Source organism: Phyllobates terribilis, unplaced genomic scaffold, assembly GCF_046119375.1.
Source record: "Phyllobates terribilis strain yellow unplaced genomic scaffold, ASM4611937v1 Scaffold_4__5_contigs__length_816908805, whole genome shotgun sequence".
Taxonomy (NCBI): Eukaryota; Metazoa; Chordata; class Amphibia; order Anura; family Dendrobatidae; genus Phyllobates; species Phyllobates terribilis.
Window position 1 is genome coordinate 42,287,467 of NW_027362764.1, and position 25,085 is coordinate 42,312,551.

The following is a 25,085-nucleotide window of genomic DNA, read 5'->3' on the forward strand; positions in this document are numbered from 1 at the left end:
GGGTCACACTATAGAGCTCTGTACTATAAAAGCAGTCACACTATGTACTGTAAGAGCGGTCACACTATGGAGCTCAGTACTGTAAGAGTGGTCACACTATAAAACTCTGTACTGTAAGAGGGGTCACACTATAGAGCTCTGTACTATAAGAGCGGTCACACTGTGGAGCTCTGTACTGTAAGAGCGGTCACACTATGGAGCTCTGTACTGTAAGAGCGGTCACACTATAGAGCTCTGTACTGTAAGAGCGGTCACACTATAGAGCTCTGTACTGTAAGAGCGTTCACACTATAGAACTTTGTCCTGTAAGAGCGGTCACACTATGGAGCTCTGTACTGTAAGAGCGGTCACACTATAGAGCTCTGTACTGTAAGAGCGGTCACACTATAGAGCTCTGTACTGTAAGAGCGGTCACACTATGGAGATCTGTACTGCAAGAGCGGTCACATTATAGAGCTCTGTACTGTAAGAGCGGTCACATTATAGAGCTCTGTACTGTAAGAGCGGTCACACTATAGAGCTCTGTACTGTAAGAGCAGTCACACTATAGAGCTCTGTACTGTAAGAGCAGTCACACTATGGATCTCAGTACTGCAAGAGCTGTCACACTATAGAGCTCTGTACTGTAAGAGCGGTCACACTATAGAGCTCTGTACTGTAAGAGCGTTCACACTATAGAGCTCTGTACTGTAAGAGAGGTCACACTATGGAGCTCAGTACTGTAAGAGCAGTCACACTATGGAGCTCTGTACTGTAAGAGCGGTCACACTATAGAGCTCTGTAGTGTAAGAGCGTTCACACTATAGAACTCTGTACTGTAAGAGCGGTCATACTATAGAGCTCTGTACTGTAAGAGCAGTCACACTATAGAGCTCTGTACTGTAAGAGCGGTCACACTATGGAGGTCAGTACTGTAAGAGCGGTCACACTATAGAGCTCTGTAATGTAAGAGCAGTCACACTATAGAGCTCTTTACTGTGAGAGCGGTCACACTATGGAGCTCTGTATTGTAAGAGCGGTAACACTATAGAGCTCTGTACTGTAAGATCGGTCACACTATGAAGCTCTGTACTGTAAGAGCGGTCGTACTGTAAGAGCGGTCACACTATAGAGCTCTGTACTGTAAGAGCGGTCACACTATAGAGCTCTGTACTGTAAGTGCGGTCACACTATAGAGCTCTGTACTGTAAGAGCGGTCACACTATAGAGCTCTGTACTGTAAGAGCGGTCACACTATAGAGCTCTGTACTGTAAGAGCGGTCACACTATGGAGCTCTGTACTGTAAGAGCGGTCACACTATAGAGCTCTGTACTGTAAGAGCGGTCACACTATGGAGCTCTGAACTGTAAGAGCGGTCACACTATGGAGCTCTGTACTGTAAGAGCGGTCACACTATAGAGCTCTGTACTGTAAGAGCGGTCACACTATAGAGCTCTGTACTGTAAGAGTGGTCACACTATAGAGCTCTGTACTGGCACTGTACTGTAAGAGAGGTCACACTATGGCGCTCTGTACTGTAAGAGTGGTCACACTATAGAGCTCTGTACTGTATGAGCGGTCACACTATAGAGCTCTGTACTGTAAGAGCGGTCACACTATAGAGCTCTGTACTGTAAGAGCGGTCACACTATGGAGCTCTGTACTGTAATATCGGTCACACTATGGAGCTCTGCACTGTAAGAGCGGTCACACTATAGAGTTCTGTACTGTAAGAGCGGTCACACTATAGAGCTCTGTACTGTAAGAGCGGTCACACTATAGAGCTCTGTACTGTAAGAGCGGTCACACTATAGAGCTCTGCACTGTAAGAGCGGTCATACTATAGAGCTCTGTACTGTAAGAGCGGTCACACTATAGAGCTCTGTACTGTAAGAGCGCTCACACTATAGAGCTCTGTACTGTAAGAGCGGTCACACCATGGAGCTCTGCACTGTAAGCGGTCACACTATAGAGTTCTGTACTGTAAGAGCGGTCACACTATAGAGCTCTGTACTGTAAGAGCAGTCACACTGTGGAGCTGTGTACTGTAAGAGCGGTCACACTATAGAGCTCTGTACTGTAAGAGCGGTCACACTATAGAGCTCTGTACTGTAAGAGCGGTCACACTATAGAGCTCTGTACTGTAAGAGCGGTCACACTATGAGCTCTGTACTGTAAGAGCGGTCACACTATAGAGCTCTGTACTGTAAGATCGGTCACACTGTGGAGCTCTGTACTGTAAGAGTGGTCACACTGTGGAGCTCTGTACTGTAAGAGCGGTCACACTATGGAGCTCTGTACTGTAAGAGCGGTCACACTATAGAGCTCTGTACTGTAAGATCGGTCACACTATGGAGCTCTGTACTGTAAGAGCGGTCACACTATAGAGCTCTGTACTGTAAGAGCGGTCACACTATGGAGCTCTGTACTGTAAGAGCGGTCACACTATAGAGCTCTGTACTGTAAGAGCGGTCACACTATAGAGCTCTGTACTGTAAGAGCGGTCACACTATGGAGCTCAGTACTGTAAGAGCAGTCACACTATGGAGCTCTGTACTGTAAGAGCGGTCACACTATAGAGCTCTGTAGTGTAAGAGCGTTCACACTATAGAACTCTGTACTGTAAGAGCGGTCATACTATAGAGCTCTGTACTGTAAGAGCAGTCACACTATAGAGCTCTGTACTGTAAGAGCGGTCACACTATGGAGGTCAGTACTGTAAGAGCGGTCACACTATAGAGCTCTGTAATGTAAGAGCGGTCACACTATAGAGCTCTTTACTGTGAGAGCGGTCACACTATGGAGCTCTGTACTGTAAGAGCGGTCACACTATAGAGCTGTATTGTAAGAGCGGTAACACTATAGAGCTCTGTACTGTAAGATCGGTCACACTATGAAGCTCTGTACTGTAAGAGCGGTCGTACTGTAAGAGCGGTCACACTATAGAGCTCTGTACTGTAAGAGCGGTCACACTATAGAGCTCTGTACTGTAAGTGCGGTCACACTATAGAGCTCTGTACTGTAAGAGCGGTCACACTATGGAGCTCTGAACTGTAAGAGCGGTCACACTATGGAGCTCTGTACTGTAAGAGCGGTCACACTATAGAGCTCTGTACTGTAAGAGCGGTCACACTATAGAGCCCTGTACTGTAAGAGCGGTCACACTATGGAGCTCTGTACTGTAAGAGCGGTCACACTATAGAGCTCTGTACTGTAAGAGCGGTCACACTATGGAGCTCTGAACTGTAAGAGCGGTCACACTATGGAGCTCTGTACTGTAAGAGCGGTCACACTATAGAGCTCTGTACTGTAAGAGCGGTCACACTATAGAGCTCTGTACTGTAAGAGCGGTCACACTATAGAGCTCTGTACTGGCACTGTACTGTAAGAGCGGTCACACTATGGAGCTCTGTACTGTAAGAGTGGTCACACTATAGAGCTCTGTACTGTATGAGCGGTCACACTATAGAGCTCTGTACTGTAAGAGCGGTCACACTATAGAGCTCTGTACTGTAAGAGCGGTCACACTATGGAGCTCAGTACTGTAATAGCGGTCACACTATGGAGCTCTGCACTGTAAGAGCGGTCACACTATAGAGTTCTGTACTGTAAGAGCGGTCACACTATAGAGCTCTGTACTGTAAGAGCGGTCACACTATAGAGCTCTGCACTGTAAGAGCGGTCATGCTATAGAGCTCTGTACTGTAAGAGCGGTCACACTATAGAGCTCTGTACTGTAAGAGCGGTCACACTATAGAGTTCTGTACTGTAAGAGCGGTCACACTATAGAGCTCTGCACTGTAAGAGCGGTCATACTATAGAGCTCTGTACTGTAAGAGCGGTCACACTATAGAGTTCTGTACTGTAAGAGCGGTCACACTATGGAGCTCTGCACTGTAAGCGGTCACACTATAGAGTTCTGTACTGTAAGAGCGGTCACACTATAGAGCTCTGTACTGTAAGAGCAGTCACACTGTGGAGCTGTGTACTGTAAGAGCGGTCACACTATAGAGCTCTGTACTGTAAGAGCGGTCACACTATAGAGCTCTGTACTGTAAGAGCGGTCACACTATGAGCTCTGTACTGTAAGAGCGGTCACACTATAGAGCTCTGTACTGTAAGATCGGTCACACTGTGGAGCTCTGTACTGTAAGAGTGGTCACACTGTGGAGCTCTGTACTGTAAGAGCGGTCACACTATGGAGCTCTGTACTGTAAGAGCGGTCACACTATAGAGCTCTGTACTGTAAGAGCGGTCACACTATGGAGCTCTGTACTGTAAGAGCGGTCACACTATAGAGCTCTGTACTGTAAGAGCGGTCACACTATAGAGCTCTGTACTGTAAGATCGGTCACACTGTGGAGCTCTGTACTGTAAGAGTGGTCACACTGTGGAGCTCTGTACTGTAAGAGCGGTCACACTATGGAGCTCTGTACTGTAAGAGCGGTCACACTATAGAGCTCTGTACTGTAAGAGCGGTCACACTATAGAGCTCTGTACTGTAAGAGCGGTCACACTATAGAGCTCTGTACTGTAAGATCTTTCACACCATAGAGCTCTGTACTGTAAGAGCGGTCACACTATAGAGCTCTGCACTGTAAGAGCGGTCACACTATGGAGCTCTGTACTGTAAGAGCGGTCACACTATAGAGCTCTATACTGTAAGAGCGGTCACACTATAGAGCTCTGTTCTGTAAGAGCGGTCACACTATAGAGCTCTGTACTATAAGATCGTTCACACTATGGAGCTCTGTACTGTAATAGCGGTCACACTATGGAGCTCTGCACTGTAAGAGCGGTCACACTATGGAGCTCTGTACTGTAAGAGCGGTCACACTATGGAGCTCTGTACTGTAAGAGCGGTCACACTATGGATCTCTGTACTGTAAGAGCGGTCACACTATACAGCTCTGTACTGTAAGAGCGGTCACACTAAAGAGCTCTGTACTGTAAGAGCGGTCACACTATAGAGCTCTGTACTGTAAGAGCGGTCACACTATAGAGCTCTGTACTGTAAGTGCGGTCATACTATAGAGCTCTGTACTGTAAGAGCGGTCACACTGTGGAGCTCTGTACTGTAAGAGCGGTCACACTATGGAGCTCTGTACTGTAAGAGCGGTCACACTATAGAGCACTGTACTGTAAGAGCGGTCACACTGTGGAGCTCTGTACTGTAAGAGCGGTCACACTGTGGAGCTCTGTACTGTAAGAGTTGTCACACTATACAGCTCTGTACTGTAAGAGCGGTCACACTATAGAGCTCTGTACCGTAAGAGCGGTCACACTATAGAGCTCTGTACTGTAAGAGCTGTCACACTATGGAGCTCTGTACTGTAAGAGCGGTCACACTATAGAGCTCTGTACTGTAAGAGCGGTCACACTATAGAGCTCTGTACTGTAAGAGCGGTCACACTATAGATCTCTGTACTGTAAGAACGGTCACACTGTGGAGCTCTGTACTGTAAGAGCAGTCACACTATAGATCTCTGTACTGTAAGAGCGGTCACACTATAGATCTCTGTACTGTAAGAGCAGTCACACTATAGATCTCTGTACTGTAAGAGCGGTCACACTATGGAGCTCTGCACTGTAAGAGCAGTCACACTATAGATCTCTGTACTGTAAGAGCGGTCACACTATAGATCTCTGTACTGTAAGAGCAGTCACACTATAGATCTTTGTACTGTAAGAGCGGTCACACTATAGAGCTCTGTACTGTAAGAGCAGTCACACTATAGATCTCTGTACTGTAAGAGCGGTCACACTATAGATCTCTGTACTGTAAGAGCGGTCACACTGTGGAGCTCTGTACTGTAAGAGCGGTCACACTATGGAGCTCTGTACTGTAAGAGCGGTCACACTATAGAGCTCTGTACTGTAAGAGCGGTCACACTATAGAGCTCTGTACTGTAAGAGCGGTCACACTATAGAGCTCTGTACTGTAAGAGCGGTCACACTATGGAGCTCTGTACTGTAAGAGCGGTCACACTATAGAGCTGTGTACTGTAAGAGCGGTCACACTATAGAGCTCTGTACTGTAAGAGCGGTCACACTACGGAGCTCTGTACTGTAAGAGCGGTCACACTATGGAGCTCTGTACTGTAAGAGCGGTCACACTATAGAGCTCTGTACTGTAAGAGCGGTCACACTATAGAGCTCTGTACTGTAAGAGCGGTCACACTATAGAGCTCTGTACTATAAGAGCGGTCACACTATGGAGCTCTGTACTGTAAGAGCGGACACACTGTGGAACTCTGTACTGTAAGAGCGGTCACACTATAGAGCTGTGTACTGTAAGAGCGGTCACACTATAGAGCTCTGCACTGTAAGAGCGGTCACACTATAGAGCTCTGTACTGTAAGAACGGTCACACTGTGGAGCTCTGTACTGTAAGAGCAGTCACACTATAGATCTCTGTACTGTAAGAGCGGTCACACTATGGAGCTCTGTACTGTAAGAGCAGTCACACTATAGATCTCTGTACTGTAAGAGCAGTCACACTATAGATCTCTGTACTGTAAGAGCGGTCACACTATAGATCTCTGTACTGTAAGAGCGGTCACACTGTGGAGCTCTGTACTGTAAGAGCGGTCACACTATAGAGCTCTGTACTGTAAGAGCGGTCACACTATAGAGCTCTGTACTGTAAGAGCGGTCACACTATGGAGCTCTGTGCTGTAAGAGCGGTCACACTATAGAGCTGTGTACTGTAAGAGCGGTCACACTATAGAGCTCTGTACTGTAAGAGCGGTCACACTATAGAGCTCTGTACTGTAAGAGCAGTCACACTATGAATCTCAGTACTGTAAGAGCGGTCACAATATGGAGCTCTGTACTGTAAGAGCGGTCACACTATAGAGCTCTGTACTGTAAGAGCGGTCACACTATGGAGCTCTGTACTGTAAGAGCGGTCACACTATAGAGCTCTGTACTGTAAGAGCGGTCACACTATAGAGCTCTGTACTGTAAGAGCGGTCACACTATAGAGCTCTGTACTGTAAGAGCGGTCACACTATGGAGCTCTGTACTGTAAGAGCGGTCACACTATAGAGCTGTGTACTGTAAGAGCGGTCACACTATGGAGCTCTGTACTGTAAGAGCGGTCACACTATAGAGCTCTGTACTGTAAGAGCGGTCACACTATGGATCTCTGTACTGTAAGAGTGTTCACACTATAGAGCTCAGTACTGTAAGAGCGGTCACACTATGGAGCTCTGTACTGTAAGAGCCGTCACACTATGGAGCTCTGTACTGTAAGAGCGGTCACACTATAGAGCTCTGTACTGTAAGAGCGGTCACACTATAGAGCTGTGTACTGTAAGAGCGGTCACACTATAGAGCTCTGTACTGTAAGAGCGGTCACACTATAGAGCTCTGTACTGTAAGAGAGGTCACACTATGGAGCTCTGTACTGTAAGAGCGGTCACACTATAGAGCTCTGTACTGTAAGAGCGGTCACACTATAGAGCTCTGTACTGTAAGAGCTGTCACACTATAGAGCTCTGTACTGTAAGAGCGGTCACACTATAGAGCTCTGTACTGTAAGAGCAGTCACACTATAGAGCTCTGTACTGTAAGAGCGGTCACACTATACAGCTCTGTACTGTAAGAGAGGTCACACTATAGAGCTCTGTACTGTAAGAGCGGTCACACTATAGATCTCTGTACTGTAAGAACGGTCACACTGTGGAGCTCTGTACTGTAAGAGCAGTCACACTATAGATCTCTGTACTGTAAGAGCGGTCACACTATAGATCTCTGTACTGTAAGAGCAGTCACACTATAGATCTCTGTACTGTAAGAGCGGTCACACTATGGAGCTCTGTACTGTAAGAGCAGTCACACTATAGATCTCTGTACTGTAAGAGCGGACACACTATAGATCTCTGTACTGTAAGAGCAGTCACACTATAGATCTCTGTACTGTAAGAGCGGTCACACTATAGAGCTCTGTACTGTAAGAGCAGTCACACTATAGATGTCTGTACTGTAAGAGCGGTCACACTATAGATCTCTGTACTGTAAGAGCGGTCACACTATAGATCTCTGTACTGTAAGAGCGGTCACACTGTGGAGCTCTGTACTGTAAGAGCGGTCACACTATGGAGCTCTGTACTGTAAGAGCGGTCACACTATAGAGCTCTGTACTGTAAGAGCGGTCACACTATAGAGCTCTGTACTGTAAGAGCGGTCACACTATAGAGCTCTGTACTGTAAGAGCGGTCACACTATGGAGCTCTGTACTGTAAGAGCGGTCACACTATAGAGCTGTGTACTGTAAGAGCGGTCACACTATAGAGCTCTGTACTGTAAGAGCGGTCACACTATGGAGCTCTGTACTGTAAGAGCGGTCACACTATGGAGCTCTGTACTGTAAGAGCGGTCACACTATAGAGCTCTGTACTGTAAGGGCGGTCACACTATAGAGCTCTGTACTGTAAGAGCGGTCACACTATAGAGCTCTGTACTGTAAGAGCGGTCACACTATGGAGCTCTGTGCTGTAAGAGCGGTCACACTATAGAGCTGTGTACTGTAAGAGCGGTCACACTATAGAGCTCTGTACTGTAAGAGCGGTCACACTATAGAGCTCTGTACTGTAAGAGCAGTCACACTATGAATCTCAGTACTGTAAGAGCGGTCACAATATGGAGCTCTGTACTGTAAGAGCGGTCACGCTATAGAGCTCTGTACTGTAAGAGCGGTCACACTATGGAGCTCTGTACTGTAAGAGCGGTCACACTATAGAGCTCTGTACTGTAAGAGCGGTCACACTATAGAGCTCTGTACTGTAAGAGCGGTCACACTACGGAGCTCTGTACTGTAAGAGCGGTCACACTATGGAGCTCTGTACTGTAAGAGCGGTCACACTATAGAGCTCTGTACTGTAAGAGCGGTCACACTATAGAGCTCTGTACTGTAAGAGCGGTCACACTATAGAGCTCTGTACTATAAGAGCGGTCACACTATGGAGCTCTGTACTGTAAGAGCGGACACACTGTGGAACTCTGTACTGTAAGAGCGGTCACACTATAGAGCTGTGTACTGTAAGAGCGGTCACACTATAGAGCTCTGCACTGTAAGAGCGGTCACACTATAGAGCTCTGTACTGTAAGAACGGTCACACTGTGGAGCTCTGTACTGTAAGAGCAGTCACACTATAGATCTCTGTACTGTAAGAGCGGTCACACTATGGAGCTCTGTACTGTAAGAGCAGTCACACTATAGATCTCTGTACTGTAAGAGCAGTCACACTATAGATCTCTGTACTGTAAGAGCGGTCACACTATAGATCTCTGTACTGTAAGAGCGGTCACACTGTGGAGCTCTGTACTGTAAGAGCGGTCACACTATAGAGCTCTGTACTGTAAGAGCGGTCACACTATAGAGCTCTGTACTGTAAGAGCGGTCACACTATGGAGCTCTGTGCTGTAAGAGCGGTCACACTATAGAGCTGTGTACTGTAAGAGCGGTCACACTATAGAGCTCTGTACTGTAAGAGCGGTCACACTATAGAGCTCTGTACTGTAAGAGCAGTCACACTATGAATCTCAGTACTGTAAGAGCGGTCACAATATGGAGCTCTGTACTGTAAGAGCGGTCACACTATAGAGCTCTGTACTGTAAGAGCGGTCACACTATGGAGCTCTGTACTGTAAGAGCGGTCACACTATAGAGCTCTGTACTGTAAGAGCGGTCACACTATAGAGCTCTGTACTGTAAGAACAGTCACACTATAGAGCTCTGTACTGTAAGAGCGGTCACACTATGGAGCTCTGTACTGTAAGAGCGGTCACACTATAGAGCTGTGTACTGTAAGAGCGGTCACACTATGGAGCTCTGTACTGTAAGAGCGGTCACACTATAGAGCTCTGTACTGTAAGAGCGGTCACACTATGGAGCTCTGTACTGTAAGAGTGTTCACACTATAGAGCTCTGTACTGTAAGAGCGGTCACACTATGGAGCTCTGTACTGTAAGAGCCGTCACACTATGGAGCTCTGTACTGTAAGAGCGGTCACACTATAGAGCTCTGTACTGTAAGAGCGGTCACACTATAGAGCTGTGTACTGTAAGAGCGGTCACACTATAGAGCTCTGTACTGTAAGAGCGGTCACACTATAGAGCTCTGTACAGTAAGAGAGGTCACACTATGGAGCTCTGTACTGTAAGAGCGGTCACACTATAGAGCTCTGTACTGTAAGAGCGGTCACACTATAGAGCTCTGTACTGTAAGAGCGGTCACACTATAGAGCTCTGTACTGTAAGAGCGGTCACACTATAGAGCTCTGTACTGTAAGAGCAGTCACACTATAGAGCTCTGTACTGTAAGAGCGGTCACACTATAGAGCTCTGTACTGTAAGAGCGGTCACACTATAGAGCTCTGTACTGTAAGAGCGGTCACACTATAGATCTCTGTACTGTAAGAACGGTCACACTGTGGAGCTCTGTACTGTAAGAGCAGTCACACTATAGATCTCTGTACTGTAAGAGCGGTCACACTATAGATCTCTGTACTGTAAGAGCAGTCACACTATAGATCTCTGTACTGTAAGAGCGGTCACACTATGGAGCTCTGTACTGTAAGAGCAGTCACACTATAGATCTCTGTACTGTAAGAGCGGTCACACTATAGATCTCTGTACTGTAAGAGCAGTCACACTATAGATCTCTGTACTGTAAGAGCGGTCACACTATAGAGCTCTGTACTGTAAGAGCAGTCACACTATAGATCTCTGTACTGTAAGAGCGGTCACACTATAGATCTCTGTACTGTAAGAGCGGTCACACTGTGGAGCTCTGTACTGTAAGAGCGGTCACACTATGGAGCTCTGTACTGTAAGAGCGGTCACACTATAGAGCTCTGTACTGTAAGAGCGGTCACACTATAGAGCTCTGTACTGTAAGAGCGGTCACACTATAGAGCTCTGTACTGTAAGAGCGGTCACACTATGGAGCTCTGTACTGTAAGAGCGGTCACACTATAGAGCTGTGTACTGTAAGAGCGGTCACACTATAGAGCTCTGTACTGTAAGAGCGGTCACACTATGGAGCTCTGTACTGTAAGAGCGGTCACACTATGGAGCTCTGTACTGTAAGAGCGGTCACACTATAGAGCTCTGTACTGTAAGGGCGGTCACACTATAGAGCTCTGTACTGTAAGAGCGGTCACACTATAGAGCTCTGTACTGTAAGAGCGGTCACACTATGGAGCTCTGTGCTGTAAGAGCGGTCACACTATAGAGCTGTGTACTGTAAGAGCGGTCACACTATAGAGCTCTGTACTGTAAGAGCGGTCACACTATAGAGCTCTGTACTGTAAGAGCAGTCACACTATGAATCTCAGTACTGTAAGAGCGGTCACAATATGGAGCTCTGTACTGTAAGAGCGGTCACACTATAGAGCTCTGTACTGTAAGAGCGGTCACACTATGGAGCTCTGTACTGTAAGAGCGGTCACACTATAGAGCTCTGTACTGTAAGAGCGGTCACACTATAGAGCTCTGTACTGTAAGAGCGGTCACACTATAGAGCTCTGTACTGTAAGAGCGGTCACACTATGGAGCTCTGTACTGTAAGAGCGGTCACACTATAGAGCTGTGTACTGTAAGAGCGGTCACACTATGGAGCTCTGTACTGTAAGAGCGGTCACACTATAGAGCTCTGTACTGTAAGAGCGGTCACACTATGGAGCTCTGTACTGTAAGAGCGTTCACACTATAGAGCTCTGTACTGTAAGAGCGGTCACACTATGGAGCTCTGTACTGTAAGAGCCGTCACACTATGGAGCTCTGTACTGTAAGAGCGGTCACACTATAGAGCTCTGTACTGTAAGAGCGGTCACACTATAGAGCTGTGTACTGTAAGAGCGGTCACACTATAGAGCTCTGTACTGTAAGAGCGGTCACACTATGGAGCTCTGTACTGTAAGTGCGGTCACACTATGTAGCTCTGTACTGTAAGAGCGGTCACACTATAGAGCTCTGTACTGTAAGGGCGGTCACACTATAGAGCTCTGTACTGTAAGAGCGGTCACACTATAGAGCTCTGTACTGTAAGAGCGGTCACACTATAGAGCTCTGTACTGTAAGAGCGGTCACACTATGGAGCTCTGTGCTGTAAGAGCGGTCACACTATAGAGCTGTGTACTGTAAGAGCGGTCACACTATAGAGCTCTGTACTGTAAGAGCGCTCACACTATAGAGCTCTGTACTGTAAGAGCAGTCACACTATGAATCTCAGTACTGTAAGAGCGGTCACAATATGGAGCTCTGTACTGTAAGAGCGGTCACACTATAGAGCTCTGTACTGTAAGAGCGGTCACACTATAGAGCTCTGTACTGTAAGGGCGGTCACACTATAGAGCTCTGTACTGTAAGAGCGGTCACACTATAGAGCTCTGTACTGTAAGAGCGGTCACACTATAGAGCTCTGTACTGTAAGAGCGGTCACACTATGGAGCTCTGTACTGTAAGAGCGGTCACACTGTGGAACTCTGTACTGTAAGAGCGGTCACACTATAGAGCTCTGTACTGTAAGAGCCGTCACACTATGGAGCTCTGTACTGTAAGAGCCGTCACACTATGGAGCTCTGTACTGTAAGAGCCATCACACTATAGAGCTCTGTTCTGTAAGAACGGTCACACTATAGAGCTCTGTACTGTAAGAGCCGTCACACTATGGAGCTCTGTACTGTAAGAGCGGTCACACTATAGTGCTCTGTACTGTAAGAGCGATCACACTATAGAGCTCTGTACTGTAAGAGCGGTCACACTATAGAGCTCTGTACTGTAAGAGCGGTCACACTATGGAGCTATGTATTGTAAGAGCGGTCACACTATAGAGCTCTGTACTGTAAGAGCGGTCACACTATAGAGCTCTGTACTGTAAGAGCAGTCACACTATGGAGCTCTGTACTGTAAGAGCGGTCACACTATAGAGCTCTGTACTGTAAGAGCGGTCACACTATAGAGCTCTGTACTGTAAGAGCAGTCATACTATAGAGTTCTGTACTGTAAGAGCGGTCACACTATAGAGCTCTGTACTGTAAGAGCGGTCACACTATAGAGCTCTGTACTGTAAGAGCGGTCACACTATAGAGCTCTGTACTGTAAAAGCAGTCACACTATAGAGCTCTGTACTGTAAGAGCGGTCACACTATAGAGCTCTGTACTGTAAGAGCGGTCACACTATAGAGCTCTGTACTGTAAGAGCGGTCACACTATAGATCTCTGTACTGTAAGAACGGTCATACTGTGGAGCTCTGTACTGTAAGAGCAGTCACACTATAGATCTCTGTACTGTAAGAGCGGTCACACTATAGATCTCTGTACTGTAAGAGCAGTCACACTATAGAGCTCTGTACTGTAAGAGCGGTCACACTATGGAGCTCTGTACTGTAAGAGCAGTCTCACTATAGATCTCTGTACTGTAAGAGCGGTCACACTATAGATCTCTGTACTGTAAGAGCAGTCACACTATAGATCTCTGTACTGTAAGAGCGGTCACACTATAGATCTCTGTACTGTAAGAGCGGTCACACTGTGGAGCTCTGTACTGTAAGAGCGGTCACACTATGCAGCTCTGTACTGTAAGAGCGGTCACACTATAGAGCTCTGTACTGTAAGAGCGGTCACACTATAGAGCTCTGTACTGTAAGAGCGGTCACACTATGGAGCTCTGTACTGTAAGAGCGGTCACACTATAGAGCTGTGTACTGTAAGAGCGGTCACACTATAGAGCTCTGTACTGTAAGAGCGGTCACACTATGGAGCTCTGTACTGTAAGAGCGGTCACACTATGGAGCTCTGTACTGTAAGAGCGGTCACACTATACAGCTCTGTACTGTAAGAGCGGTCACACTATAGAGCTCTGTACTGTAAGAGCGGTCACACTATAGAGCTCTGTACTGTAAGAGCGGTCACACTATGGAGCTCTGTACTGTAAGAGCGGTCACACTATAGAGCTGTGTACTGTAAGAGCGGTCACACTATAGAGCTCTGCACTGTAAGAGCGGTCACACTATAGAGCTCTGTACTGTAAGAACGGTCACACTGTGGAGCTCTGTACTGTAAGAGCAGTCACACTATAGATCTCTGTACTGTAAGAGCGGTCACACTATGGAGCTCTGTACTGTAAGAGCAGTCACACTATAGATCTCTGTACTGTAAGAGCAGTCACACTATAGATCTCTACTGTAAGAGCGGTCACACTATAGATCTCTGTACTGTAAGAGCGGTCACACTGTGGAGCTCTGTACTGTAAGAGCGGTCACACTATAGAGCTGTGTACTGTAAGAGCGGTCACACTATAGAGCTCTGTACTGTAAGAGCGGTCACACTATAGAGCTCTGTACTGTAAGAGCGGTCACACTATAGAGCTCTGTACTGTAAGAGCGGTCACACTATGGAGCTCTGTGCTGTAAGAGCGGTCACACTATAGAGCTGTGTACTGTAAGAGCGGTCACACTATAGAGCTCTGTACTGTAAGAGCGGTCACGCTATAGAGCTCTGTACTGTAAGAGCAGTCACACTACGAATCTCAGTACTGTAAGAGCGGTCACAATATGGAGCTCTGTACTGTAAGAGCGGTCACACTATAGAGCTCTGTACTGTAAGAGCGGTCACACTATGGAGCTCTGTACTGTAAGAGCGGTCACACTATAGAGCTCTGTACTGTAAGAGCGGTCACGCTATAGAGCTCTGTACTGTAAGAGCGGTCACACTATAGAGCTCTGTACTGTAAGAGCGGTCACACTATGGAGCTCTGTACTGTAAGAGCGGTCACACTATAGAGCTGTGTACTGTAAGAGCGGTCACACTATGGAGCTCTGTACTGTAAGAGCGGTAACACTATAGAGCTCTGTACTGTAAGAGCGGTCACACTATGGAGCTCTGTACTGTAAGAGCGTTCACACTATAGAGCTCTGTACTGTAAGAGCGGTCACACTATGGAGCTCTGTACTGTAAGAGCCGTCACACTATGGAGCTCTGTACTGTAAGAGCGGTCACACTATAGAGCTCTGTACTGTAAGAGCGGTCACACTATAGAGCTGTGTACTGTAAGAGCGGTCACACTATAGAGCTCTGTACTGTAAGAGCGGTCACACTATAGAGCTCTGTACTGTAAGAGCGGTCACACTATAGAGCTGTGTACTGTAAGAGAGGTCACACTATGGAGCTATGTATTGTAAGAGCGGTCACACTATAGAGCTCTGTACTGTAAGAGCGGTCACACTATAGAGCTCTGTACTGTAAGAGCCGTCACACTATGGAGCTCTGTACTGTAAGAGCCGTCACACTATGGAGCTCTGTACTGTAAGAGCCGTCATACTATAGAGCTCTGTTCTGTAAGAGCGGTCACACTATAGAGCTCTGTACTGTAAGAGCCGTCACACTATGGAGCTCTGTACTGTAAGAGCGGTCACACTATAGAGCTCTGTACTGTAAGAGCGATCACACTATAGAGCTCTGTACTGTAAGAGCGGTCACACTATAGAGCTGTGTACTGTAAGAGAGGTCACACTATGGAGCTATGTATTGTAAGAGCGGTCACACTATAGAGCTCTGTACTGTAAGAGCGGTCACACTATGGAGCTCTGTACTGTAAGAGCGGTCACACTATGGAGCTCTGTACTGTAAGAGCGATCACACTATAGACCTCTGTACTGTAAGAGCGGTCACACTATAGAGCTCTGTACTGTAAGAGCAGTCACACTATGGAGCTCTGTACTGTAAGAGCGGTCACACTATAGAGCTCTGTACTGTAAGAGCGGTCACACTATAGAGCTCTGTACTGTAAGAGCGGTCACACTATGGAGCTCTGTACTGTAAGAGCGGTCACACTATACAGCTCTGTACTGTAAGAGCGGTCACACTATAGAGCTCTGTACTGTAAGAGCGGTCACACTATAGAGCTCTGTACTGTAAGAGCGGTCACACTATGGAGCTCTGTACTGTAAGAGCGGTCACACTATAGAGCTGTGTACTGTAAGAGCGGTCACACTATAGAGCTCTGCACTGTAAGAGCGGTCACACTATAGAGCTCTGTACTGTAAGAACGGTCACACTGTGGAGCTCTGTACTGTAAGAGCAGTCACACTATAGATCTCTGTACTGTAAGAGCGGTCACACTATGGAGCTCTGTACTGTAAGAGCAGTCACACTATAGATCTCTGTACTGTAAGAGCAGTCACACTATAGATCTCTGTACTGTAAGAGCGGTCACACTATAGATCTCTGTACTGTAAGAGCGGTCACACTGTGGAGCTCTGTACTGTAAGAGCGGTCACACTATAGAGCTCTGTACTGTAAGAGCGGTCACACTATAGAGCTCTGTACTGTAAGAGCGGTCACACTATAGAGCTCTGTACTGTAAGAGCGGTCACACTATAGAGTTCTGTACTGTAAGAGCGGTCACACTATAGAGCTCTGTACTGTAAGAGCGGTCACACTATGGAGCTCTGTGCTGTAAGAGCGGTCACACTATAGAGCTGTGTACTGTAAGAGCGGTCACACTATAGAGCTCTGTACTGTAAGAGCGGTCACACTATAGAGCTCTGTACTGTAAGAGCAGTCACACTACGAATCTCAGTACTGTAAGAGCGGTCACAATATGGAGCTCTGTACTGTAAGAGCGGTCACACTATAGAGCTCTGTACTGTAAGAGCGGTCACACTATGGAGCTCTGTACTGTAAGAGCGGTCACACTATAGAGCTCTGTACTGTAAGAGCGGTCACGCTATAGAGCTCTGTACTGTAAGAGCGGTCACACTATAGAGCTCTGTACTGTAAGAGCGGTCACGCTATGGAGCTCTGTACTGTAAGAGCGGTCACACTATAGAGCTGTGTACTGTAAGAGCGGTCACACTATGGAGCTCTGTACTGTAAGAGCGGTCACACTATAGAGCTCTGTACTGTAAGAGCGGTCACACTATGGAGCTCTGTACTGTAAGAGCGTTCACACTATAGAGCTCTGTACTGTAAGAGCGGTCACACTATGGAGCTCTGTACTGTAAGAGCCGTCACACTATGGAGCTCTGTACTGTAAGAGCGGTCACACTATAGAGCTCTGTACTGTAAGAGCGGTCACACTATAGAGCTGTGTACTGTAAGAGCGGTCACACTATAGAGCTCTGTACTGTAAGAGCGGTCACACTATAGAGCTCTGTACTGTAAGAGAGGTCACACTATGAAGCTATGTATTGTAAGAGCGGTCACACTATAGAGCTCTGTACTGTAAGAGCGGTCACACTATAGAGCTCTGTACTGTAAGAGCCGTCACACTATGGAGCTCTGTACTGTAAGAGCCGTCACACTATGGAGCTCTGTACTGTAAGCCGTCACACTATAGAGCTCTGTTCTGTAAGAGCGGTCACACTATAGAGCTCTGTACTGTAAGAGCGGTCACACTATAGAGCTGTGTACTGTAAGAGAGGTCACACTATGGAGCTATGTATTGTAAGAGCGGTCACACTATAGAGCTCTGTACTGTAAGAGCGGTCACACTATAGAGCTCTGTACTGTAAGAGCCGTCACACTATGGAGCTCTGTACTGTAAGAGCCGTCACACTATGGAGCTCTGTACTGTAAGAGCGGTCACACTATAGAGCTCTGTACTGTAAGAGCGATCACACTATAGAGCTCTGTACTGTAAGAGCGGTCACACTATAGAGCTGTGTACTGTAAGAGAGGTCACACTATGGAGCTATGTATTGTAAGAGCGGTCACACTATAGAGCTCTGTACTGTAAGAGCGGTCACACTATGGAGCTCTGTACTGTAAGAGCGGTCACACTATGGAGCTCTGTACTGTAAGAGCGATCACACTATAGACCTCTGTACTGTAAGAGCGGTCACACTATAGAGCTCTGTACTGTAAGAGCAGTCACACTATGGAGCTCTGTACTGTAAGAGCGGTCACACTATAGAGCTCTGTACTGTAAGAGCGGTCACACTATAGAGCTCTGTACTGTAAGAGCGGTCACACTATGGAGCTCTGTACTGTAAGAGCGGTCACACTATAGAGCTCTGTACTGTAAGAGCGGTCACACTATAGAGCTCTGTACTGTAAGAGCGGTCACACTATAGAGCTCTGTACTGTAAGAGCAGTCACACTATAGAGCTCTGTACTGTAAGAGCGGTCACACTATAGAGCTCTGTACTGTAAGTGCGGTCACACTATAGAGCTCTGTACTGTAAGAGCGGTCACACTATAGAGCTCTGTACTGTAAGAGCAGTCACACTATAGAGCTCTGTACTGTAAGAGCGGTCACACTATAGAGCTCTGTACTGTAAGAGCGGTCACACTGTGGAGCTCTGTACTGTAAGAGCGGTCACACTATAGAGCTCTGTGCTGTTAGAGTGGTCATTCAGTGGATTCTCTACTGTAAGAGCGGTCACATTATTTTCTGTGACGTATTATCGCAGTCAGCTGAATGTTGGTTCTTGCTGGATGCAGAAATAACATTTTATCTATTACAGACAAACCTCAGCACACGATTCTTTGTCTGCGGCATGACAATGACCAATGACCGTCCTCATACGTCTCTGGTGATATGGATGAGAGTAGATGGTTTTTTTCCAGTACAAAAAACAATGAATTACCCAGAATGCACTGAAGCTATCACAAAACTCTGGAGTCACTAGGACATACAGTAAATATATTACATAGGCCACAATTAGCTCAATTAAAGGGGATGTCACAATTCCAGTGAAAAACTGGTACCTTGCATATTAGATAGTGCTGCACACACTTTCTTATAGATTGTAGACAGGAATCTGCCATTTCTTTGCCGTAATGATCTTCAAAACGTACAATTTAATATTACTTGCAGTACCCCTTTTCAGCACAATCTTTAGCAAAAAAAATTCCATACGTACCACTGAAACAGCGCCCCCATCTCTATTAATGTGAAACGTTACATTCATATATAGGAACCAATCATTGTAGGAAGATTTTTATATGAAATAATTTGAGACATTTTGAGCAGATATCTCACGACAGAGACAAGTTACACAATTTGTTGAAACAAAATATCATTTTTTTACCAATAAAATTAAATAAATAAAATGAACTCTATGCGATACCTTAGTGAGTTCCTGGGGTTCGCTGCCCTCTTCCACAACTACCAGCCCGGCTCGCCCATTCCTCTCGTTGTCGCGTATCCCGTTGGCTACTTGCGCGGCCTTGTAGCGCTCGTACTTGTTGCACGTCGATCCGCACCACTGGTAAATCACCTGCAAGAGAGGAACGCTGTATGAATCCGCAGAGATTGCACCGGTTCACCACATTCACAGTGTTTATGGAGATGAAGCAGAGCCGAGTTTGTCATTTAGCACAGAGTTTTGTATTTGGTAGATAACTACACTACATTATTTTAATTGTCTACCCTTGGGGACTTTTATTTTACCTAAATGTATATATTTTGGGCTAAAAAAAACAGTTTTACAATTAGGTTTAATTAAAGATTTTGCACTAATTGCCTTCTATAGTCTCTGTGTTGCATTGTCTATTGCTGGAGTTCACTGAGAATCTGTCAGTGAGCTCATTGTGAAAGTTTATTGTGCGAGGAAACAAAGCGCCTGTAAAAGCCAAATGCTGCAAAATTTTTAATAAAACCCAATTGCAAAAATGATTTTTAGCCTGAGATACTTGCATTTAATATAAAAAAAAATAAGTATCCAAAGGAGGACAATTTTTTTAACAGCTTCTCATGCCTCTCAAGGGGAGTCATCCCCCAAGCCACATACAAATTAGATGTTGTTAACCCTTTAAATACTTCTTATTGGCTGAGGGCGCTTACGTGAGTGCTTCTTCTTCTCTAATCATCTAGAAGGTTGACTCACATGAGCCCCCTTTGCAGAGTGGACCACCCAACTTCAACAGGATGGGGGATGCCTCTCATCCCTTGACTCCTCCTCTACTCTGCACGTGTTCACATTAACGATCAGGCTACACTTATCTTTTATATGGAGTCTGTAACCATTAAGACAGAGATCTGCATAGGAGCTGCATACAAAAAAACGACAAAGGTTTATTATATGAAGCTTGTTTTGCAAAGTTGCCTTTTTATTACTTTAGATACAATGTAGCAATAAAAGAGTCCTGAAGGCGACATTCGCTTTGTCTCTGCTACATACTGTATATTCATTTCATATGTTGCTTTTTCTTGAAACACTGTTTCTTTCATAGATCATAATTACATATGGAAATATGACATGATGAATGGCCGAGCCGTCATTATAAATTGATATATTTATAGAGTACTCTAATAAAAGTTATTATCTTTATGACTGCGCTAATCCAGATGCTACTTCTCTAATCCTATCTCACAAACATAATCAAATTGTTGTTTTCAGATGATTAAACTAATTGGCATAAATAGTTAACTTATTAGAAAAAAAAAAAGCAGGGAAACTTTATTATTAGTGATGAGCGAGCATGCTCGCTACTGCACGGTGCTCGCCCGAGTATCTCACTGCTCGACATGCTCCGCGCTCGCCGAGTATTTCCGGGGTTGCCCGGCGGGAGCTCGGGTCTCCTCCCTGCATGTTTGGGGCTCTTTAGAGAGCCAATGAACATGCAGGGATTGTCTGCCACTCACTGTAATGCCGTAGCCATGTTGGTTGTGGCATTACAGTGATTGGCTGGTCATCAGGTGTATATCAGACCTGGCACCGCCATGCTCGTCACAGTCACTCCGGAATCAGGCAGTGTAGGGAGAGCTGCTGCTGCATCAGGGAGAGATTTGCTTGTGTATTAGTTAGTAGGTATACAACAACATCTATATATATCCATCTCAACTAACAGTCCTTCTGAGGACTAAACGGATCACATATAATTGCGCTGAAAATTCTGCCATTTCAGGCCTCCATTGAAATTTTGTTGCAGTGTGTCAGCGAAGTTATTGACACGAGGTCGCTGTTAAAAATAATAACCTATAGGAGAGCTATTTAAAACTGTGGTTTGTCCGTCACACGTATCACATATCACTGCGGTCCAAATCCAGTGGAAAATATTGTCCTCCATTTAAAATGGTCAAGGCGTGGTGCAAGGGACGGGGAAGTGGACGTGATGGTGATGGTGCATGCAGAGGACGAGGCCGAGGCCGTGGGCAAGCTGAAATTGTGCCACAACAAACATCCACATCTTTTCGCTCGACCTTCCTGTCCCAATTTCTTGGGGACCACAGCCAACCACTATTGAACACAGAGCAGTGTCAAAAGGTTATTCGTTGGATAGCAGATAATGCTTCCAGTCACTTAGCCACCACCACCACCACCCTGTCTTCCACACGGTCAAGTCTCAGTAGCCGTGAGTCTGGACCGCATATTTCTCACCCTGATCCTCCTTCCTCCCACCATGCCGAGTACCCAGAGACAACTGATCCCACACTTGGACACTCTGAAGAGCTGTTCACTTTTCCATTTATAGATTCGGGCCTCTCGCCCGGTCCACTTGAAGCGGGGCAAGAGGAGATCGCATGTAGCGATGCCCAAATATTTGAGCAGCCACGGTCACACAAAGGCGACGGTGGGAAAGTGTCACAAGAGGTGGACGATGATGAGACACAATTGCCAGAAAGTAAGGAGAAGGACCAGGGTGCGGAAGTGGAAGACGAGGTGGTGGATGATATAGTAACTGACCAAACCTGGCAGGGGGACATACAGAGCAAGGACAGCAGCACACAGGGGGAGGGAGGCAGAGCACCACAACAGGCAGGAAGAAGCAGTGTGGTGGACGCAGACAGAAGGCAGGCAACCGTTTCCCGTAACACCAACACGACGGAAGTTGCCAGTACAACTGTTAGGTCTTCCCAAGTCTGGTTGTTTTTCAAAGACTCTGCCGATAACCCCAAAAAGGCCATTTGCATCCCCTGCCAGGCCAACATCAGCTGGGGTGGCAAAATTACCAGCCTGACCACCACCAGCATGATCAGGCACATGGCAACAAAGCACCCGACTTTGTGGGCCGAACCCCAGGGTCCAGGAACAGTGTCTGCGGGTGGCACCATTGGTTCTTCCACTGTTGTGCATGTAAGCCAATCCCCTGTCCATGGTGCATGTGAAGATGCCTCCTGCCCTGCACCTGTCGCTGCACACTCTCAAGTAGCACCATCAGAAAGCATGTCCACGTCCTTGTCCCAGTTGCGTGTTCAGTTGTCCCTACCCCAGTCCTTGGAACGCAAGCGCAAATGCGAAGCCAACGCCCCATAGGACACACTACTAAATTCACACATTTCTCGAAATGTTGCCTTTTAGGCTCGTGCTGAGGGACGGCCGCCAGGTTGCGGAAAGCTTCCGTCCCTCAGTACTCAGTCCCCAGCTGCCCTATTTCTCCTAGTGTGCCGTCCCTGTATTACACGAGCAAGTGTCCACAATATTAGGTGTGCCCTCAACAACGCAGTTACCGGGAAAGTTCACCTTACCACGGACACATGGACAAGTGCTTGTGGGCAGGCACGGTACATCTCGCTGATGGCACACTGGGTTAACATAGTGGAAGCCGGGATCCAGTCGGACCTTGGGACAGAACACGTCCCCCCGACGCCGAGGATTGGGGGACCTGGGTCAATCAGGGTTGCCCCCACATTCTATAGCTCCTGCACCTCTTCCTTCTCCTCCTCTTCAGCATCCATCTCTGAAATTACCACATTAGTCACAAGCTAGAAGCACTGCAGCACTGCCTCGGCCAAGCGGCAACAGGCTGTGCTGAAGATAACATGCTTAATGCTTAGGTGACTAAACGCCCACTGCTGCAGAGTTGTTGAAATCTGTAACACAGCAGCCTGATCTGTGGCTCTAGCCGCTAAACATACAGCCAGGCATGGTCGTGTGTGACAATGAGCGGAACCTGGTGACGGAGAAATGACAGCCGGAGTAGATAAGGTTTCCCTCTATGCCAGTCCTTTCACGAGCTAAAGAATATGGCTGTGGTGAAAGGCAACTCCCACTGAGAAGCTGTTTTAGACTGAAAGACATTGGGCCCACCAGAGGATTTAATTCTGAGGACCCACCTTTCTCAAGAGCGCCATAGCAGCTGCAAAGTTTGCGCTATCATCATGAACTCTTCTGATGGAGAAGCCAGGGCCCACCCGAGGATTTTCTTGTGGGACCGTCCAACCCTGCCGAGAAGTAGTCCTGGCTAAGAAAAGTGTGTGGGAAGGTTCCCGGACACTCTATGGCTGCTTTTTTACTGTGGATTGGACGTGCTTATGCATGGTATTTCTCAAACTGCATTGTAGATCAGGCCATTGCCCAACTCTGTAGTCATGAAATTAAAGGCGCAAAGAAAGATGTTTGTGTGTCAAAGCACCACCAAGAAGTGTGAGCTGATGTTGGATGGGCTGCCATTGCTTATGCAAGAATATGCATTAGAGGAATTCCTTGGAGAAATGACAGCTGGAGTAGATATGTTTTCCCAAGTCCTTTCACCGAGCTAAAGAATATGGCTGTGGTGAAATACAACTCTCACCGACGAGCTGTGAACTAGCTCCGTACCATCCCTGGCCACATTCACTTGAACACGTGTTTGTTGGTAGGCGGCACTTCCCAGTAAGTGCACTGGGGAGGGCACGGGTAATGTTGTGGGACCCGTGCTTGTAGAAGGCGGAGACGATACCGGGAGAAATAGTGGCGGCTGGGGACCGAGTATGGACACCCGGCCGCCGCCAGCATGAGGTTATGAAAAGCTTCCGCCTCCACGGGCCTAAAAGGCCATATTTCAAGTGCAAGCAGCTGTCAAAAATGTGGTAGTATAGTATTGCAGCCTGCGGGTGGGTGGGTGGCTGCATATGACTCGCCCCCTGGGCCGTGGGGCACTCGGGACCGGACTTCAGGGCAATGCTGGGAGTAGTAGTGGCGACCCGGTCCCATGGCTCAGGGTGGTCAGACCAGTGTTGTGGCAGTCTCTGTATCAGTATAATGCAATGTCCGACTACGCCACCCGTGGATTGCGGTCAATAAGAACCGCCGCTGCTGAACCGACCTCTGAGGCTGATGTTGTGAGGGCAGCAGAGTGTAGTATAACTCCCCACGGGAAGAATTTAGCCTCAGGGCAAGGTAGAGCGATGATGGTGGTTGTGGTGCGGGGCGTCCCAGTACTAGTAGTGCTGTACGCGGTGAGAAAGCACAGAGACAAGGTGTTGCAGTTCAGGTTCTTTACTCACAGTTCTCATCCAGGTCACTTGTGCACAGGTAGGACCGCCTGAGCCGTGTTGCGTCCACCAGGCAGGGTGCTCGATCAACCCCCAGGCAATTCCGGAGTGTGGCACAGGACTCCCTTCTATCCTTTCGTCAGCCGTGCCCCACCAGTGACACCACTTCTGTCCAGCTGCCTCGGGTCTTCTCCTGGGAGGGTTGGGTGCCCACTTCCCTGACCCTATGTGGTGTGCCTTCCTAGTAGGTGTAGTGAGGGGTCGCACCAGTAAATGATCACGACCACCGGTTCTTGGCTAAGGATTAGTCACCTCCACCAACTTGGGATCCGGTACCCTGTTCTGCCAACCCGTCACCCGCAATCTCCTGGGTCCCTAGGGTTCCTTCTGCCTTCGTGTCTCTGGGCCTCTCCTGGTGTCCTGTTCCTTCTTACTTTCCTTTCTGTTCTCTTCTCTTCTCTCAGGCCCCGGCCTCTACTCTAGGCCTGGCCCTAGAGCAGAGCTCCTGCAGAGCCTCTGCCCCCTGTCACCTCTCCTCACAGACTGCACTTCTTCTCTCAACAACAACCCTGATCTAAGATGGTGCCCACCTTTTATACCTCCCTCTCTGTGTATGAGCCCAGGTGACCTGCAACCAATGGGCTCCTACCTATGCCCAGAAACCAGCCCCTATCTGCTCCCACATCACTAGGTTCCCCCCCTCCCCACTCCAGGCAGGGAACAAGGTCACTCGTGCCTGCATTTATATTAATGGGAGCACCATCGAGCAGTCCGCCCCCCTGAATGAGGAGTGTAATGTGTGCAGCAGCCTGAGCCCTGGTCCACACTCCATCCTTACCCAGAAGTGGAATATCACACCTCTGGCAGAGGTTCAATACCCCTGTAGCGGCCGAACCCTCGGGGCGCTACACATACTTGCGCTTGCATTTCAAGGAATGGGGTAGGGACAAC

General features: G+C 47.3%; 1 protein-coding gene across 1 annotated transcript in view; it reads right to left on the minus strand.

The window, feature by feature from the left end:
• Positions 1-25,085, minus strand: part of SCIN (scinderin) — a 273,292-nt gene that overhangs the window by 182,890 nt on the left and 65,317 nt on the right. Inside the window, exon 4 of the mRNA XM_073677281.1 lies at positions 19,066-19,215. Coding sequence (XP_073533382.1) covers positions 19,066-19,215 — 150 coding nt within the window. The remainder of the gene's footprint in view (positions 1-19,065; positions 19,216-25,085) is intronic.